Raw genomic sequence first — 11,659 nt, forward strand, 5'->3', positions numbered from 1 at the left:
AAAAGATGTTGTTTGATATTAACTCCCATTTTTACCTTCTTGACATTTCAGAATCCTTTGATAATCATCCCCCATTCTCTGATAATGAGGTGCCTTTCCTCTTTACCAAGGATAACCTCTTTCCATGTGTTGTGGATTCCACCTCCACCTGTCTTTTCATGAAGATTGCCCCCTCAATAACTACCCAATTCCCCACTCCTTCTCCCTTACCTTTTCCTTTCCCATCTTGATTATTTCCCAGAGGCATATAAACATGTCCACATCTCCCATGTCTGACCTGCTGCTGCACTCTAAGAAGCAGCAGTCCTTTTCATTTCCCCTACATATATGTGTTGTTTCCCCTAAGTAAAATGTGAGATCCTTGAAAAAGGGAACTGGACTGACTTCCTATTTATATTTCTAGAGCTTGGCACAAAATAAGTATTTAATACTTTTCCATTCCATTCTTTAAAAACCTTCATTAGACTTTAAGATGCCCTCAAACTAATCCTAAAGCTCCCCTCCATTTCACTGCCAAACTCCTAGAAAAACTTGTCAACAAGTGCTTCCATTTTCTCTCCTCCAACTCATTTCTCAACCCTTCGCAATCGAGCTTCCAACTTCATCAGTCAACTCAAAGAAAGCACTATCCCCAAAGTGACCAGTAATCTCTGATGGTATTGGTCAAAATTTGCCAAAAAATACCATCTGCTAAATTAGATGGTATTTTCCCAACTCTCATTACTCTTAACCTGACACACCTTACACTACTGACCACCCTCTCTTTCTATATACTCTTTCTTCTCTGTGTTGGGTTTTATTGTTTTTTTCTTTCTTTTTTTTTTTTTGGTGACACTATTCTCCTGGTTCTTTTGATACCTATTCTCAGTCTCCTTTGCTGGCTCATCATCTATTTCATGATCCCTAATTTTGAGTGCTCCCCAAGGCTCTTTCTGGTGTCTTCTTATGTCTCTACATCTTCATACTTGGTAACCTCATCAGTCTGGTCATAAGTTGAATCATCATCTTCTACAAATGACTCACAGATCTGTATATCCAGCTTTTGTCTCTCTCCTGAGCTTCAGTCCTGCATCACCAACTGCCTATTGGATATTCATCCACTAGTGCATTTTTCCTTCAGAACTATCTTGTATTTATTTTGTACATATTCTACATATACTTATATACTTATGCATCTCTCTCAATGGAACCTTAAAGGCAGGGATTGTTGCATTTTTGTTTTTGTACCAAGTGCCCACCACATAGAAAATATGTAAAAAATGCTTGATTAACTCAATTCTGGATATGGTGAATTTAGGATGAGAGTAGGACAAAACAGTCAAGATTTTAGATATGGGGAGTTATGCACAGAAGATGTAGTAGAAACCATGTCAGTGAATAAGATTATCAAATAGGAAAGTGTAGAGAAGGAAGACAGAACCAAGGAACAACCACATTAAAAAGATGGGAAGAGGATAAGGAGCCATTAGAGATAGAGAAAGAACAGCTAGAGGTAGGAGAATGAGGAGGGCTTAGTGTCACTGAAGTTAAGGGAGAGTGGAGTTTCTAGTAGGAGGAGGCAATCAGAGTCAAAATGTGCAAAGAGGGCAAAGAAGATAAGAAATGGTCAAAAAAACCCATGCATCTGGCAAGTGGTAGATCATCTTAAGAAGGGTTATCAAGGAGATAGAAGCAAAAATAGTAGCAGCTAAGAAGACAGTAGAAAATGTTAAAGTGTAGGAATCAGGTATAGATTTTTTTTTCAAGTTTAGCAATGAAAGAAAAGAAAAAGATGAGACAGTGGCGGGAAGGGTTAAAGGTATTAAAGCAAAGGGTTTTGTAGGATTGAGGCTACCTGAGCATATTTATAGGTTCATAAGGAGTCAGTGGTAAAGGAGAGGCTGAATATCAGATCAAGGATCAAAGATATGATTTGAAGGACTGGCTTTAGTGAGTAAAGAAGATATATCTTCATTAACTGATAAGGAAGAGGACAGGAAGGATGCAGATGCTGAAAGGCTTTCAGTAAAGGAAGAGAGGAGGTAAGGGAGTACACATCTGGATAACTTCAATATTCTCGGGAACACAGGTCATACATTGTAAGTATGGGGAGTGTGGTATAGTTAGTGGCAGAGGAAAGAGGAAAAGTTTTGGAGTTGTCACTCTGTAGAAGAAGATAAGAAATAAATAGATAAGAAACAAAAATGGTCAAGTTTATATACCATGAACTTGCAGTGACAAAATCACCTTGATTTTATGACTTCTAGTATTAACACTAAGCAAGCCTAGAAGAGAAGAAATTGGATTGTTTCACATCCAGAGAATGAACTTTGGAGTCTGAATGCAGATGAAAGCACACTATTTGCTTACTATTATTATTACAAAGAATAAGCATGGCTTCAAAGAAGAAATTTGGGAAAACACCTCCTCTGACTCCTTTGAAAAAGAGGGTCAACAGGTGTAAAATATTACATATATTTCAAATTTTTTCAAAGCATTGACTGGTTTTGCTGATTAAAAAAAAAACTTATATGAGCTGGATCTCTGGAAGGACAAAGGGAGGAATATAGAGGGAAATTTATGCAATGTAACCAAAGACATCAATAAAATGTATTTCAAAAAAGAAATGCCAAGAAGTAGGGGGCAAGAGATTTTGGGATTGTAGCTAGTGAAATATTAAAGTTGTGAACTATGAGGTCAGTACTAGACATGGAAGAAAGGAAAATTAGAGTTGAGGAGATGGATTAGAATAGGCATGGGTCAAGGGAGAGATGGCCATGATGAGAGTAAAGAGGGCATTTCTCATAAATTAGATAGTGGAGGACAGGAGATTATAGGAGCGTGAAATTTCGGTGGATTTGACCTTGGAAGATGTGGTAAAATTCTAAGAGAATTATAAGAGACATTATGGGGCCATGTTGGAATATGGTGGAGTGAGGTAGAAAAGTGGATGTTGGAATTGAGGTAGTATAGGAATCTGTGGTCAATTCCCCAATAACAATGGCAGAGAATGGGGTAGTTCAGAAGACCAAGATGACAGGAACTGAAGTCACTGAAAAATTAAGACAGTGATCTAAAGATGCACCAACCATGATGGGGAGAGGATGGTATGAGCAAAGACCTCAAAAAAATAAAAACCATTGAGGAATATAATATGAACAGGGAGTGGGAGGAATGGAGAAGTTCTCAACAGGTATCATATCTCCTCAGGGTAAAACAATGTTTCTGGTAAAAGTGAAAACAGTTGATTGAAAAGATTAAGAATACAAGAGAATTTACTAACATAAACATAGGCTTTCTGAAGGACATGATGGAATGGGCGAAGCAAGGGGTGTACTGGGTTGGAGTGGAATGGGGGGATTAGAATAAGGATGAGGGTTTTGGAGGAGATAGTATGGATATGCTATTTGCATTTGAAGTGGTGAGACCTAAATGGAATCTGAAAGCCAGTACAATAAAAGGTAGTTTGTTGCAGCAAGATCTCTTAGATTTTAAATCACAAGTGGGTTTAAATTCCAGCTCTGTCACTCACTATCTATTGTTGTTGTTCAGTCATTTCCAGTCATGTCCAATTCTGTGACCCCATTTTGGGGGTTTTCTTGGCAAAAATACTGCAATGGTTTGCCATTTCCTTTTCCAGCTCATTTTACAAATGAGGAACTGGGACAAACCCACAGATAGTAAGTGTCTCAGGCCAGATTTGGATTCAGGAAGAGTGTTCTTGACTCCAGATCTGGCAATCTATCCACTTTGCTATCTAGTGGCCTTTCTTCGCCTTGGATAATTCACTTAACCTCTCTAAGTCTCAGTTTTCTCATCTGTAATATGATAGGATTGGACTAGATGGTCTCTAAAGTCCCTTTTTGCTTCAAATCTACAAACAATGATCCATAAAAACTATACTGACAAGAGGATTTGCAGTAAATCTGTCCCCAGACTTAAGAGACAAAATTTAGAACCTTTGCATTTTAGAACATCCATCTTCAGGGGATAATGTGGTTCCTTTCTGAGTTTGCTGTAGCACTTCAATGGAGTGAATAATAGTTCCCTATACTCTAGACCTCCAAAATGTGGGTAAAAGGACAAAGAGCTGCTAAACAAGGTCTAGTATACACAAGGTCTTTCTCCCAGGTTTCCTATGGTTGGGAGAAGAGCTGAGCCTCAGGTTTCTATGCTCTGTAGGCAGCTAAACTATAGGCAGGGAGGAACAAAAACCTGTTAAACAGATTCTAGATTCATTGAAATGCCCCCTTCATTTGTACCTCCTTAATTGAGGGACGCAAAGTACTTAGATCTCAGTGCCTTCCTTTTCTTCCATTACCAGGACCCAACTGATTCAATGCCTTTACTTCCTAGTTGGAATTATGGTAGATAGGTAACTTTAATGAAAGGCATATAAGCCAAATACTAAGATTTTCAGGGGCCCACCTAAAGAAACCAGCTAAGCCATACTTGATAGCTAACATATCAATCAGGAACCATATAGAACCAAACTACATGTATATCTACGGAACCAAAAGCTTTTCTGACAAAATCAAACTCTGGCACTGAAGAGACAAATTAAAAGTAGAAATTTCTTTAGCATCTACTCTATGGAATCTTCACCAATCATGCTGGTGCACTGACTGCTTTACAATAGGCCCATTATGTCATATGACCTTAAACTGAGGTCTCAGTTTCATTAATTTATTAAGAATAGATGCCTTGAAAGAACCATGCTGCAAACATTCAGAATTTTTCAATTTTTCTTATACTTTTTTGAGAAAATAAATGTTCAATAATTAATTGGAACCCCTTACCTTAATGTTAGAAAACCATAAATCATTTTCATGTAAAGTAGCAAGGTAGACAGAAGTAAGAAATCCAATGCAAAGGCCAATAGTTCCACCAATCGTAAACGAAAGAATTTTCCATAATCCTCTCCCAGTGTAAACTTTTTTTTGTAAAGAAAAAAAAGTCAGTTAAAAATTCAATCATTTCACTACTGAACACAGTGGTATATGTTAAATTTTTGAAGTCTTTTCATAGCAATATGAGACTTACATTACATTTTTAAAAATTATAAATAATGTTATGGCTACACAGAATAAGTAATCTATTACCCCATGAAGAACATTAAGGTTACAATAAGTTGAGAGGTACATATTCATTATTTATATGAATGCATTAGAATCCAAATCACAGAACTTTAGAGTTGGAAGAGACTTTAGTAAGCCAGGCAACCAGTGCAATCTATACACGAAAGTAATCCCCACTCTATGTCCAATAAGTGGTTGTTCAGCTTCTGCATGAAGATTTCCAAGGATTGGGACCCTACCATTTCTGCAGGCCCTTCATTCGATTTTTTTAAAACTTTAATTGTTAAGGAAATTTTCTCCAACATCAAGCCTACTTAGGTGCTTTGCAACTTGTACTCATTATTCCTAGTTCAACAAGAGTAATCCTTCCTCCACAATGTCCATTAAAAATTTTTTGGAAGATTTCATTCTAATAAATGATGGAAGAACATTACATTATGTTACATTATTTGGCAAAAATGTGTTACATACAGTCTCTTTCTTCAGAATATAAGACTGGCAGGCATGTAACCAACACAATCATAGGGATATTAGTATGTCTGCCAATCTTGGTAAAAACATGTTAGCTAAACATGAAATCTTATTTTAAAGTACTGCTTTAAAATATTTTCATTTATTATACTGAAAACTGGGTAAATTTTACATTTGTTGTTGTTCAGTTGTGTACAACTCTCCATGACCCCATCTGGCATTTTTTTGGCAAAGATAATGGAGTGGTTTGTCATTTCTATCTCCAGTTCATTTTACAGATAAGGAAATTAAAGCAAACAGGGTTAACCTTGTCCAGAGTCACATAGCTATTAAGTGTGTGAGGCCAGATTAGAACTCAGGAAGAGCTAAGTCTTCCTGACTCCAGGCCTGGCACTCTATCCACTATACCACCCAGGTGACCAAATTTTAGATTACAAAGTCTTTTATCTTTTAAATACCCAATTGTATCTTTTTCTCCAAACAAAATGACAATTCACACATTTTTGGTAAACTGCTACACTGTGAGTGAACACTAATCAAACTCACTTTGATAATAATTCCACGTTTCAAATTGTAAATTACTCCCTTGTGATAGCAGACTAGGAGGATTAGAGATAGCATGAGCCACGGGTTAAAAATGATTGCACAAAAAATAAAAGAGAATGACTTTATTTGTTCAGTCTGGGACACAGCAGTTAAGGCTGAAGGAATCATGAACCCTGAACTTCTATTCACTGCACATTTAATGTCGGACCTTGAGGAACTTCTCTGTACTTCAGTTACCTCCGTTATATAAACTGATAACACTGACCTTCCTCTTAGTACATCAGATTTAATGTTCAACACAATACCAATTTTAAATACCAAACATTAGAGAAGTCAATAAAAGCAATATTTTAAAAGGTTTTAAACGAACAAAATGCGTCTTCAAATACAATTTAAACTTTACTTAGATTTCAATGTCACAATTCAATTAATGCAGTGGTTTGTTTACCCAACCATTTGTATGGATAAATGGAATATCACATTGTATAAACTGTCTACTGATGAATCATTTTATATCTTTTGAGTCTTTTGTAAGGAAGACCCCAGACAATGTAGTACTAAACTCTTAAACAATTGTATGCTCAGGTACAATTAAAGGCTTACATTTTAATATGCAGTGACACCAAATGCTGCAACATTTTTGCAACAAATGGTGAAATAACTTACTATTTAACAACTGTCTTTCCAGTTCTTCCTCCTCCTCCTGTGACTGATTATCCTCATAAGCTTCTGCGACTTTTATTTCTCTCCTTTGCCTGATAGTTGTCATGATGTAAAACTTTCATGCATTTTTCTTCAAACGAATCCCTACACAAATAATATAGTAATAAACGATCCAGTCCATGTAAGCAAAGTTATTTTTGAACAGTATACCCATTATCTTAAACATTTTAAAAATTATATCAGACAAACAACTTTGAAAGACTTAAGAACTTTGATCAATGCAATGACCAACCATGATTCTAAGGGCCCAATGATGATATATGCTGCCCACCTACTGCCAGAGAGGCAATGGACTCAAGATTCAGAAAAATACATATATTTCTGGACATGGCCAATGTAGGAATTCGTTTTGCTTTACTATGTATGTTTGTACAAGGGTTTTGTTTTGCTTTATTTTCAAGTGAGGGGATGAGTAGAAGGGAGAGAAAAGAAATGCTTGTTAAGTGAAAAAGTTAAAAAAAAAATAAAAATGTATCATAAACAAATTTGCCCCTAAATTAAGTCAAAGTAGGTAGCCTCTTAACATTGAGGGTACTTTGACATTACATGTCAAAACTATTGCTTTCATCAGCCTGTCATAGTGACATTTTCCCTCCAACTTGTTCTCAAATTTCTACCACTAAAGGTGCGAGGGGAGGAGATGGGGAGGAAAGAAGTCAGTGGTGCACTACAGAAGAAATTTACTTTCTTCACAATTTTTCCCAAGGCCAATCCTGGTCAAAAGTCTCAAAATCTCAAGAACTGAAAAGCATCTCAAAAGCCATCTAGTCCAATCCATACTTTGGTAAGAATTCCTTCTAAATATACCAGACAAACTCCTTTAGCCTCTGCCCACTGCTTGGTGGTTTCCCATTCCACTTTGGGACAGCTCTCATTATTAGGAAGTTTTTTATTACTCCAAGCTTAAATGTGTGTTTGTAACTTCTACCCAGAGCTATCATATTCCCAACAGCTCTCCCCTTTCTCCAGCTAAACATTTCTAATTCCTTCAATTGATTCTCATACTGTATGACCTCTGAAGGTCCTAGATGCCTTCTTCTGAACACTTGAGGTCAGCAGTTTCTTTCCTAAAATCCTAACTTCCTTCTTCTAAACATTTAAGTCAACAGTTTCCTTCCTAAAATACAGAGACTGGAACCTAAACTTAAGATTTGTCCAGATGCCTTCCTCTCTCAGCTTAGCTTACATTTATACTGTATATATCTTGTATGGACCTCATAATTTACAAGCTGTCTGCCTCATTAGAATGTAAGGTCCTTAAGGGCAGAAGGGCTTTTTTTGTTTCTCTGGTGTTTGGCACCCTGTCTGGTAAGCACTTAATAAATGCTAGTTGACTATCATTTCCCTGGTCCTAGACACTATGCCTCTCATTATACATTAGCTTTACTGACTGTTATTTTATATTGCTGACTCACATTGAGTTTTCTCCCTTGATTCAATCCACTATTCTAACCTTTCATGATCTTTTTGAATCCTGTGTCATTCAACATGTTAGCTATCCCTCCCAGCTTTGTGTATGCTAAAAATTTAATAAGCATTATCTCTATACCTTTATCCAACTCATTAATAATAATAATAATAATAATAATAAAAGATTACCTTCACTGAGCACTCCTTGGATGCCCTCTTCTAAAACAACTTCAAACCATTAATGACTTTTTGAGTCTAGTCATTAAACCAGCTCCTTTCAACTGAGTATACTTGTTGCTTAGTTGTTTTTTAGTCATGTCCTATTCTTTGTGACCCCATTTGGGATTTTCTTGGCAAAGATACTGGAGTTTATCATTTCCTTCTCCAGCTCATTTTACAGATAAGGAAACTGAGGCAGACAAGGTTAAGTGACTTGCCCAGGGTCACGTAGCTAATGAGTGTCTGAGGCCAGATTTGAACTTGGGAAGATGAGTCTTCCTGACTCCAGGCCCAGCACTCCACTCCCCTAGCTGCCTTGCCTATTTTCTGTGGTTCTATCTTGTTCACAAAATCATGAAACTTCATCAAAAGCTTTGCTAAACTTTAGGTTAACCACATCCACAGCACATACCCCAGATCTACTAGTCTAGTAACCATGTCAAAAAAAGAAATATTCTGGTAGGACCTGTTCTGGAAGCCATGTTGGTTCTTGGGATCTTTGCTTCCCTTTTCTAAATGTTCACTAACTATCTTTTTTATTCCTTTAATAACACATTAGAATTTTCCCAAGAGTCAAGGTCAAGCTTATTGACTCATAGTTTTTCTAAGTGTATTCTTTTGCCTTCTTTGAAAATCAAATGCCCTTCTCCAATTCTGTAGTCTTTCTTTTATTCTACATGATCTTTCAAAAATCATGAACTCAGCAATCACATTTTTTAGTTCTTTCAATACCTGAGGATGTAGTTCATCTAAAACTAGTGACCTGAACACACTGAAAGCTAGGTGCTTCTTTTACTATTTCTCTACTTATCCTGATTATCTATTCCCTATTGGTCACATTTGTTCTGAACCCTCCTGGTCCAGAAATTATTCTTCTTGGCAGAGAAAACAGAAGTAAAGTAAATTTAACTCTTATTTTTATTCTTCATTGTTGGTTACCAACATTCTACTTACCCTGTGCAATAGTACTAAACCTTTTTTGATCCTTGTCTTTTCCCCAAGAGAGCTTACAAAAAGTTCCCCCCCCAATTTTTTTTTTGCCTTAGCTTTCCTTACTGGCCTCAATTCATTATGAGACTTAGCACTCCTAACAATAATCTTATAGGATTGTGCTATGGTATTGTATTTGACTTCTACTACTTGCCCTTCCTTTCATCTTCTATAGATTTATTTTAAAATTCTAAGTTAGTTGATGAATTCCCCGTGCATTTACATTTGTCTCTCTGGACAACTTCACTTTTTCCTCTTCAACGGAATTGTTTTTCTTTGTCTTTAGAATTTCATTCTTGAAAGTTTCTCATCCCTCCTGGGCTGACTTCCCTTGTAGATTTTTAGTACCTGGGATCCTACCTACTCTTTCTTTGAACCCTTTGAAACTTCCTCTCTCAAAATGTAGGATGCATGTCAGACTATCCACAGCTTTCATCTTCTACTATTTCACAAATTCCACAATGGAATGAATGGTCACTTGCCCTCAAGGTTCCCATCATTTCCATGCTAGCAAACAGTTTCTTATGACCTCTAAGCTTCAGATCCAGAACACAACTTCCCCTTGTTGGCTCTTTCATTTTTGGGAGGATAAATTACCATTAAGGCAAATAAAGAAATGATTAATTACTCTATTTTCAGCAAAGAGAGAGTTTCAAAAGAAATCCAGATAATTTAATTCCCCCATCATTACTATATAAGACTTCACTCTATTTCCCAAGCTCCACATCTATTTTCTCTTTCTGTTTAGGTGGTCCGTGGAACACTCTAATGGCATCATTTCTTTTTCTGATTTCATCCAAATGTTATCCACCATGCTTCTCTCCCCATCCTATTTCTTAATTTTCTCACACTGGTTTATCTTAATATGCAATCATACTTTTGCCACTACTTGGCTTTAAGTGAGCCTTCTAAAGTGGTAGTTTTTTCTTTCTTCCTTTCTTCCTTTTTTTTCCCCACTAGGCAATGGGGTTAAGTGATGTGGCCAGGGTCACACAGCTAGTGTTATGTGTCTGAGGACAGATTTGAACTCAGGTTCTCCTGAATCCAAGGCTGGTGCTGTATCCACTGCCCCACCTAGCTGTCTCCTAAAGTGGTAGTTTTTCTAAGTTAAATCCAGGATAAGTTGGATATCAGCATCCCCCTGAATGACATATATCTAAGAGAGATAAAAACTGCTTACCTTTGCCACTGAGCATTAGTGATGTGTAAAATAATGCTTAAATTAAATTAGCTGGTTCCCCAAACTATAAACAAAAGCTAACAGTATTCTAATCTTGAAAACTTTATATTTCTAGTTAATATTATTGATAGCAAACTCTCATTTCTCTTTGCTGTATGGAATTCGGCAAGCCACCTCACTATCAAATAGGGATGCATTGCAGGATCCTGCTTCTATATCTATGTACATATTGTCCTGCTGACCCAGAATGTCCACCTCTTTCCCAATCCAGACCTTCCCCATTCTTCAAGGCTCACCTCATTTATGAAATCTTCTCTGATTATAAAAGCTGGAAGTTATTTCCACTCTACCTCCCTCCCAAGTCTTTCCTATGTATTTATCATACCTCTAATGCATATTAATAATCATTAACATACCTGTCATTTCTGCAACTGAACTGTAAGTTCCTCGAGAGAAGGGGCTGTTTTATTTATCTTTGTATTCTTCTCTGCTCCCCCCCCCCCCACCGGCTAACATAGTATCAACATTAACAGCAAGTACTGATATTTGCTGAACTGAAATAGTGGAGGTGCTAGACTTGGAAGTCAGGAAGATTTAGATTCAAAACCCACTTCTGATGCTTACTAGCTGGGTGACTTTGGGCATGTCACTTAACCTCTCACCCTCAATTTCCTCATTTGTAAAGTAGGGATCCTAATACCTATACCTTCACAAAGCTACTGTGAGGCTCAAATGAAATAAAGTACTTTGCAAACTTTAAAATGCTTTATGTCAATTTTATATATATATAGATAGATAGATAGATATTTTACTGAGTACCCAGTGTCCTAAAGCACTAAGAAAGGTACATGGGTATTTAAAAGCTTCTCTCCCCAACTAGTCTATATACATTTCTTGAGGGCAAATTTTTTTTATTATACTTATGTTTCCTGTAGCACCTAGCATAGTGTTAATCACATAGAAAACACTTAACAAAATATATTTTGATTGATATCGCAGAACTATAACATTTTATCTGATATTGGTATTTCACAGAATTTCAGATTTGGAAGGGACTTCAGAG

At 36.7% G+C, this 11,659-nt stretch overlaps 1 protein-coding gene across 5 annotated transcripts in view; it reads right to left on the minus strand.

Moving 5' to 3' along the window:
* Positions 1-11,659, minus strand: part of LOC114047382 (probable C-mannosyltransferase DPY19L3) — a 92,706-nt gene that overhangs the window by 76,892 nt on the left and 4,155 nt on the right. For 4 of the 5 annotated variants that reach the window (XM_027868213.1, XM_027868211.1, XM_027868210.1 and 1 more), the window contains exons 2-3: positions 6,741-6,881; positions 4,779-4,912 (exon numbers count right to left, since the gene is read on the minus strand). The exons of the other annotated variant lie outside the window; for it this stretch is intronic. In XM_027868213.1, coding sequence (XP_027724014.1) covers positions 4,779-4,912; positions 6,741-6,843 — 237 coding nt within the window. In that variant the 5' untranslated portion in view covers positions 6,844-6,881. The remainder of the gene's footprint in view (positions 1-4,778; positions 4,913-6,740; positions 6,882-11,659) is intronic. 5 annotated transcript variants of the gene reach the window in all.

This window comes from Vombatus ursinus, unplaced genomic scaffold, assembly GCF_900497805.2.
Source record: "Vombatus ursinus unplaced genomic scaffold, bare-nosed wombat genome assembly UNPS02014786.1, whole genome shotgun sequence".
NCBI classification, from domain to species: Eukaryota; Metazoa; Chordata; class Mammalia; order Diprotodontia; family Vombatidae; genus Vombatus; species Vombatus ursinus.